Below are 9,060 nucleotides of genomic sequence, written 5' to 3'. Positions count from 1 at the left end.
ATGCTGCACGCTGTGGAGTTAAGTGCTGGAAGCCACTGATGGTGTCTCTCGGCTTCTTCCAGTCTTGCAATCATAGCCACCTCGTGCCAACGAGCTGTGAAACTACTGGGGTGCCCCGTGTACCCAGCCACAGAAAACGCATATCAGGCCTCACGGGGAGCTCGTAAAAGGCACTGAAGCTTCCCCTGCGTGGATGCTGCCGGCCACAGCAGACCAAATATTTACAGACTCAGTTGAAATGAAACCCAGCAGGGTGGATCTCACAAGTGGTCCGGGAAAGGTCCCCATTGCTGGGGAAACAGTGCACAGAGCAGGAAGGAAACCCACTTGGCCAAGGCCTCCTGCCAAGCAAGTCAAGATGAAATCCAGGCTCAAGAGCCGGGCTCTGAGTCCTTTGTTTTCTTGCTCATTTAGCTTAGCAAATGCTTCTTGGGTACTTACTGCGAGCAGGGCTCCATGGCAGGGATGCAGCCATGACTGAGACAAGCCTGCAGGTTCCTGTTGTCTGGGGGTGGAATGAGACTGGCTTCTTGGAGGAGGGGACTGGGCAGACCTAAGCCATGAGGAGTGAAGGAGCCCCAGAAGGGCTTTCCAGAAGAAGAAACAGGGTGTGCAGAAGCCCCCAGGAAGGAAAGGACACGCCTCCCACCCTTTTTTTGTTTTTCGGAGCGATGGGGTCTTGCTCTGTCGCCCAGGCTGGAGTACAACGGCGCAATCATAGCTCACTGCAACCTTGAGCTCCTGGAAGTAATCCTCATGCCCCAGCCTCCTGAGTAGCTGGGACTCCAGGCATGAGCCATGCACCTGGCCTAGCACCTTTGAGCAACAGAGCAGGCAGGAACATGGGGACCTGGGGCCGCAGTGGCTGATCAGGGATGGGACCACCAGCCTGTAGGGTTTCTTCTTCTTGAGAAGAAGAGAGCCAGCCCTCCTCGAAGGGTTTGAGGGTAACACTCAAATGTCTCTCTTCAGGCCTTTCCTTGCTTGAGATCCAAATCCTCACTGTCCCCGTGTCCCCGGTCTCCCCATGCCATGAGCACTTTCACCTCCAGGAAGCTAGCACCAGCCAGCCCTGGGGAAGGAGGGGCGAGCCACACTGGACTCAGGGCCCTGGCTCTGTTTGGACACAGCAGGGAGGCCACAAGCCACCTCCAGTTTTGGGATCCCTGCTCCAAAGACCAGAACATAGGAGCAAGCAGGCTGGCAGAACTGGTGGGCACAGCTGGGCATGGTGCCTCACACCTGTACTCCAAGCACTTTGGGAGGCCGAGGCAGGCAGATCACTTGAGACCAGCCTGGTCAACATGATGAAACTCCATCTCTACTAAAAACACAAAAATTAGCCAGCTGTGGTGGTGCACGCCTGTAATCCCAGCTACTCGGGAGGCTGAGGCAGGAGAATCACTTGAATCTGGGAGGTGGAAGTTACAGTGAGCTGAGATCACACCACTGCACTCCAGTCTGGGCGACAGAGCGAGACTGTGTATAAAAAAATAAATATAATTAGCCAGGCACGGTGGCTCATGTCTGTAATCCCAGCACTTTGGGAGGCTGAGGTGGGTGGATCACCTGAGGTCAGGAGTTCGAGATCAGCCTGGTCAACATGGCAAAACCTTGTCTCTACTAAAAATACAAGAATTAGCAGGGCATGGTGGCGCATGCCTGTAATCCCAGCTACTCGGGGGGCTGAGGCAGGAGAATCTCTTGAACCTGGGAGGTGGAGGTTGCAGTGAGCTGAGATTGCACCACTGCACTACAGCCTGGGCGACAGAGTGAGAGTCCGTTGGGCATCACACCCCCACTCACTCAGCCCCTGGCTGAGTCATAGCAGGTGGACACTCATGGGGACCAAGATGCCGTTGAGGGACGGGACCCAAGAGATGCGGCTATAAGTGGGGTGTGCTGGGTCACTGGAGATGCCTGGCTTGCTTATTGACGAAGCCTCAGGCTCTGGAGGTGGGGGAAGCCTTGGGGGAGGGAAGGGGAGAAAAAAGAGGGATGGAAAGATAAAGACACCGAGACACAGAAAAAGAGAGATTCGGGGAGAAGAGAGACAGAGACTGAGACACAGAGTGAAACAGACGCATACACACAGGGACGCAAATAGACAAAAGCAGAAACAGATGAACCCAGGAGCTGCACAGATGTGGATCTGCACTTGGGGCAGGGACGCAAATAGACAAAAGCAGAAACAGATGAACCCAGGAGCTGCACAGATGTGGATCTGCACTTGGGGCAGGGATGCAAATAGACAAAAGCAGAAACAGATGAACCCAGGAGCTGCACAGATGTGGATCTGCACTTGGGGCAGCCGGGCCCTCTACTCCATGTGCCCACCAGGTGGCGCTCAGGAGCCACGCCCCGCAACGCAGCCGACCCGGTTGGGCCCCTCCTGCCGCGGAAGCCCCCATCTCTCTGCCCGCCCAGCGTTTCCCCCACGGGCCCAACGCCACCTTAGTGGGAGGCCCTGGAGGCGCAGGTGGAGGCTGGAATGGGGGCTTCCTCAAGGGTCGAGGGTCTCCAGAGCCTCCCCACCCGGCCCCCGGTAGGTGAAGGCCCTGTGCTTCTCTTAGAGTGAGTTTGTGTTGGTCTCAGGAGTGGACGTGCCTGCTTCTGTCTTGGGGTGTGGATCTGGTGAATCTCCGTGTGTGAGGCTTAAGGCCGTGTGTCTCTCTGTGTGCATCTGCGTTTGTCATGGGGCGTGTGTCCCTGTGTGTGTCTGTGTTTGCTCTGGGGGGCATGTGTCTCTGCGCATGTGACTACATGTCTCATTTTTCTCTCGCTACATGTCATGGCTGCATTTGCCTTGGGTGTGTCTGTGTCTCTGTGTGACTGACTTCTCCTCACGCTGTGTACATTTCGGTGTATCCGGGCTGGCGAGTGACTTGATGTGTGCCTCATGTCTCCGCCCCCCTTGGAAAGCTGCCTCTCCCGCCCCTGCTCACCTTTCCTGGCGGCTCTGTATAGAGTCACCAAAGAATTCAAGAACTGAAATATTTATGAAGTGCTTCCTGGGGTCCCCTGGAGAGACGGGAGCGACTGTTCATGGAGCTGTGTGTCTGTGGGTCTGACCAAACGAGATTTAGATCCTGCTCAAACTAAGCACCTACTATGTGCCAGGCCTTGGCTCGGGTACTGCCTTCATGCTATGCATTCAGTTTCCTCATCTGTAAAATGGGCCTGATATTCGGCCGGGCGCGGTGGCTCACGCCTGTAATCCCAGCACTTTGGGAGGCCGAGGCGGGCGGATCACAAGGACAGGAGATCGAGATCATCCTGGCTAATATGGTGAAACCCATCTCTACTAAAAATACAAAAAATTAGGGCCGGGCGCGGTGGCTCATGCCTATAATCCCAGCACTCTGGGAGGCCGAGGCGGGCGGATCACGAGGTCAGGAGATCGAGACCATCCTGGCTAATATGGTGAAACCCATCTCTACTAAAAATACAAAAAATTAGGGCCGGACGCGGTGGCTCACGCCTATAATCCCAGCACTCTGGGAGGCCGAGGCGGGCGGATCACGAGGTCAGGAGATCGAGACCATCCTGACTAACATGGTGAAACCCCGTCTCTGCTAAAAAAAGTAGGTGGGCGTGGTGGCGGGCGCCTGTAGTCCCAGCTACTTGGGGGGCTGAGGCAGGAGAATGGCGTGAACCCGGGAGGCGGAGCTTGCAGTGAGCCGAGATGGCGCTACTGCACCCCAGCCTGGGCAACAAAGCCAGACTCCGTCTCAAAAAAAAAAAAAAAAAAAATTAGCCGGGCGTGGTGGCGGGCACCTGTAGTCCCAGCTACTTGGGAGGCTGAGGCAGGAGAATGGCCTGAACCCGGGAGGCGGAGCTTGCAGCGAGCCGAGATGGCGCTACTGCACCCCAGTCTGGGCAACAAAGCCAGACTCCATCTCAAAAAAAAAAAAAAAATTAGCCAGGCGTGGTGGCGGGCACCTGTAGTCCCAGCTACTTGGGAGGCTGAGGCAGGAGAATGGCGTGAACCCGGGAGGCGCAGCTTGCAGCGAGCCGAGATCGCGCCACTGCACTCCAGCCTGGGCAACAAAGCCAGACTCCGTCTCAAAAAAAAAAAAAAAAATTAGCCGGACGTGGTGGCGGGCACCTGTAGTCCCAGCTACTCGGGGGGCTGAGGCAGGAGAATGGCCTGAACCCGGGAGGCGCAGCTTGCAGCGAGCCGAGATCGTGCCACTGCACTCCAGCGTGGGCGACAGAGTGAGATTCTGTCTCAAAAAAACAAAACGAAACAAAATAAATTATTAAAAAAAAAATGGGTGAAATTCCACCATGGCATACCGTGGCCAGGGCCAGAAAGTGCAGAAGGTGATGGCGCAGCTCATCAACCTCATCTTCAGATACTTACAAAATAGATCGCGGGTTCAGGTGCGGCTCTATGAGCAAGTGAATATGCGGATAGTAGGCTGTATCATTGGTTTTGATGAGTATATGAACCTTGTATTAGATGATGCAGAAGAGATTCATTCTAAAACAAAGTCAAGAAAACAACTGGGTCGGCTCATGCTAAAACGAGATGATAGTACTCTGCTACAAAGTGTCTCCAACTAGAAATGATCAATGAAGTGAGAAATCGTTGAGAAGGATACAGTTTGTGTTTAGATGTCCTTTGTCCAATGTGAACATTTATTCATATTGTTTTGATTACCCTTGTGTTACTACAAGATGGCAATAAATACTATGGGATTGTTTGTATTAAAAAAAAAAAGGGCTTGATATTAGCATCTATCTCATAGCATTGCCATGAGGTGAGTTGAGGTTTGTAAAACCTTGAACACGCCTGGAGCATGCTAAAGACTCAATGTGATAAATTATCTCAGGCTGGGTGTGGTGGCTCACACCTGGAATCCCAGCACTTTGAGAGGCCAAGGTGGGCAGATTTGTTTTGAGCCCAGGAGTTCGAGACCAGTCTGGGCAACATGGCAAAACCCTGTCTCTACAAAATAATAATTATAACAATAATAACAATAACAATAATAATAATAATACAATAATTAGCCACGCGGGATGGTGTGCACTTATAGTCCCAGCTACTCGGGAGGCCGAGGTGGGAGGATCACTTGAGCCCAGGAGGCGGAGGTTGCAGTGAGCTGAGATCACGCCGCTCTACTCCAGCCTGGGTGACACAGAGCCAGACCTTCCCTCAAAGAAAAAAAAAAAAAGGAAAAATCACCTCATTTAATTCTAATAACTACAAGCACATCTATTAACCTATGGGTCAGTGGGGAGCCCCTGAGAATTCTTCACTCAATGCTGGGAACTTGAGTGTTGTCAAAAAGGCCTAAATAGATTGGATGCTCGGACGTCTGTCTGCATAAAAACTTTCCTTTTAGCTTAGCTCAGTGGTTCTCAAACTTCAGAAAACTGAGTAGACGGGATCATGCTGAGTATAAAAATCAGGGGCATGAGTTGTTTCAGACATTGGGAACTCAGCGGTGAACAGAACAGACAAAATAGCCATTGGGGAGTTTCTGTTCTGATGGGGAAAAGATAATAAATGAGGTTGTCACTCAACAAATGTTGAGTCATTATGGTTATTTTCCATCAAAGACTTTCAATATACTTTGCCATTTCGCCTTCCAGAAAGATGGTACTTGGTACTAACTTATCCCAGCAATGTATGCAAGTGCTCACTGCCTTGTACCTTCACAAAAACTATTATTGGATCTTTTTGTCAAATATTAGAGTGGTGAAATTCTTTTTTTTTTTTTTTTTTTTTGAGACGGAGTTCACTCTTGTTGCCCAGGCTGGAGTGCAATGGCACGATCTCGGCTCACCGCAACCTCCACCTCCCAGGTCCAAGCACTTCTCCTGCCTCAGCCTCCCGAGTAGGTGGGATTACAGGCATGTGCCACCATGCCCGGCTAATTTTGTATTTTTAGTAGAGACAGGGTTTCTCCATATTGCTCAGGCTGGTCTCGAACTCCCAACCTCAGGTGATCCGCCCATCTCAGCCTCCCAAAATGCTGGGATTACAGGCATCAGCCACCGTGCCCAGCAGTGAAATTCTTTTTTACAAGTCTTTTGTGTGTCCAAAGTGTATGCACGTTCTTTGCATGTGTTGCTTTATTTTTATTGATTTCTAACAACTCTTTATATATGAGGAATGCTACTTTGTTTAAACATGTTGGTGGCAGATAGCCTTTGTTTCTAATAGAATGAGGCTAGAAAAACACAACTTGCCAATAGGGACCACCATAAACCTTCATTTGCCCAACAAACATCCTGGAAGTGAATCAATCAATCCCTCCTCCCTTCCTTCCTTCCTTCCCTCCTTCCCTCCCTCCTTCCTTCCTTTTCTCCCTCCCTCCTTCTTTCCTTCCTCTCTTCCCTTCCTCCCCCCTCTCTTCCTTCCTTCCTTTAGGTAGAGTTTTGCTCTTGTCGCCCAGGCTGGAGTGCAGTGGTACGATCTTGGCTCACTGCAACCTGCGCCTCCTAGGTTCAAGTGATTCTCCTGCCTTAGCCTCCAGAGTAGCTGGGATTACAGGCACCTGCCACCACAACCAGGATTACAGGTGTGTGCCTGTAGTCCCAGCTACTCAGGAGGCTGAGGTGGGAGGATCGCTTGAGCCTGGGAGGTTGAGGCTGCAGTGAGCCATGATCATGCCACTGTACTCCAGGCTGGGCAACAGAGTAAGATCCTGTCTCATAAAGTAAAATAAGATAAAATAAAATAATAGCATAGGCCGGCCGGGCCCGGTGGCTCAATGCCTGTAATCCCAGCACTTTGGGAGGCCGAGGCGGGTGGATCATGAGGTCAGGAGATCAAGACCATCCTGGCCAACGTGGTGAAACCCCGTCTGTACTAAAAATACAAAAAATTAGCTGGGCATGGTGGCGGGCGCCTGTAGTTTCAGCTACTCGGGAGGCTGAGGCAGGAGAATGGCGTGAACCCGGGAGGCGGAGCTTTCAGTGAGCCAAGATCGTGCCACTGTACTCCAGCCTGGGCAACAGAGCAAGACTCTGTCTCAAAAAAAAAATAAATAAAAATAAATAATAATAGTAATATAGGCCAGAATGCCTGTTCATCAGAGGCTGGGCAGCAGGGAGAAGTGTGGGTGGTGGGGGGGCTGCATATTCCACCAATCCTGTAGGCAAATAGGGAAGGAGGGTGGGTGCCAGGCCCACTTGCCCCCATCTGTAACATATCCACTGCCCTTAGCATTGCCACATTCTGGAATTATAGATACTTTGCCTCTTGTAATGTAGAAGAGATTTCTTTCTTTCTTTCTTTCTTTTTTTTGAGAGAGGGTCTTGCTCTGTTGCCCAGGCTGGAGTGCAGTGGTGCAATCATAGCTCACTGCAGCCTCCAACTCCTGGTCTCAGGTGATTCACTTGCCTCAGTCTCCTGAGTAGCTGGGACTACGGGGGCGCACACCACCATGCCCAGCTAATTTTAAAATTCTGGCCGGGCATGGTGGCTCATACCTGTAATCCCAGCACTTTGGGAGACTGAGGCAGGCGGATCACTTAAGATCAGGAGTTCGAGACCAGCCTGGCTAACATGGTGAAACCCCGTGTCTACTAAAAATATAAAAATTAGCCTGGCGTGGTGGCACATGCCTCTAACCTCAGCTACTCAGGAGGCAGGAGAATCGCTTGAACCTGGGAGGTGGAGGTTGCAGTGAGCTGAGTTCGTGCCTAGGTGAAAAGACACTCCAGCCTAGGTGAAAGAGTGAGACTCCGTCTCAAAAAAAAAAAAAAAATTGTAGAGTCAGGGCCTTGCTATGTGGCTTAGGCTAGTCTTAAAATCCTGGCCTCAAGCGATCCTCCTGCCTCGGCCTCCCAAAGTGCTGGGATTACAGGCAAGAGCCGCCATGCCCGGCCTCTGGCCCATTTTTAAAAGCCTATTCCTCTTGCTTCCTGCTGAACTTTCTTAAAACTTACTACTGCAGCTTTTTCTCCCCTAAGACAGCCAGAGGGGATGTATGGTGATTACCGCTCAGAGCCCCCACCCACCCACTAGAGAGCTCTGAGATTCCACAATGTTCAGGAGGACTGAACACCAGCTGTTCTAAGATCCTAAGTGTCTACATGTTCAGTGATCCCACGATTCTGAGCCTCCCAGACTCCAGAGCTCAGGGATTCTCTGACCTCATCACTGTCTGTCTGGGTCTTCCATAATTGCCCGCAACAGATAATACAGTGTCTCGAGGCAAAAACCATGATCCCTCTAATCCACAGACCCAGGCAGAGGGGCCGGTCGCCCACAGCCACCGGACTTTTCCTAACAGCTTAATGAGAAAGTCAGAATTAACTGGAAGTGGCACCTAGCACTCCCAGGGCTCAGCGTGGCCTCCCCGTGTTAAAGCCGAGTGTCCCCAGGCCTCCCTTTGACCTTCTTGAACACCAGCAATTATGATGGGCGAGGCCTGGAATTCAGCCTGAATAGGGAAGTGGCTGGGGCCATGGTGACCTAGTTCTTCAGGTTAAGCCAGCCCGCCCACCTTCCCCGGAGAGTGACCAGCCCAGCCTGGGTTCTCATTCTGCCACTACTCCTCTCCAGGCCTCAGTGTCCCTCCTTTGTTCAAGGAGGTCAGGGATCATGCCAGCCTCCTACTTTGCTGTGTTACATGTAAATTTCTTGGCACATGTATTATGTTATCATCTCTCTTTGTGCACATGGATACCTTCCCAGAAAGGACACTGCTGGCTTATACCTTTTTCAAATAGCTATTGTCAGAGAGCTTACACCATTTCACACTCTGAACCCCAGCAGCATGAGGCTGCTCTTTTCCCAAAACCCTGAAAACACAGCAAATGCTCAGACTTTTTCATCTTTACCAGCCAGACAGATGAAAAGAAGAAAAAGATATTTCATGGTAGTTTTTTTTTATATTTAGGTTACCATGAGCGAGAATGAACTCCCTTGCCTATGCCCAGAAGGTGTTTGTATTTCCTTTTCAGAAAACCGTTCATGTGTGGTGGCTTATGCTTGTAATCCCAGCACTTTGGGAGGCTGAGGTGGGAGGATTGCTTGAATCCCAGGAGTTTGAGACCAGCCTGGGCAACATGGCGAAACCCTGTCTCTACTAAAAATAC

At 51.2% G+C, this 9,060-nt stretch overlaps 1 protein-coding gene across 1 annotated transcript; it reads left to right on the top strand.

The window, feature by feature from the left end:
* The first annotated feature begins 4,283 nt into the window (after positions 1-4,283).
* Positions 4,284-4,720, top strand: LOC129530591 (small nuclear ribonucleoprotein E-like). Its single transcript, XM_055377340.2, has one exon. It carries the CDS (start codon positions 4,291-4,293, stop codon positions 4,567-4,569), a length of 279 nt encoding a protein of 92 aa, XP_055233315.1. The 5' UTR covers positions 4,284-4,290; the 3' UTR covers positions 4,570-4,720.
* Positions 4,721-9,060: the final 4,340 nt, after the last annotated feature.

This window comes from Gorilla gorilla, chromosome 17 (assembly GCF_029281585.2).
Source record: "Gorilla gorilla gorilla isolate KB3781 chromosome 17, NHGRI_mGorGor1-v2.1_pri, whole genome shotgun sequence".
Lineage (NCBI taxonomy): Eukaryota > Metazoa > Chordata > Mammalia > Primates > Hominidae > Gorilla > Gorilla gorilla.
Note: the sequence above shows the minus strand (reverse complement) of the source record. Positions and strands in the feature narration are given on the sequence as shown.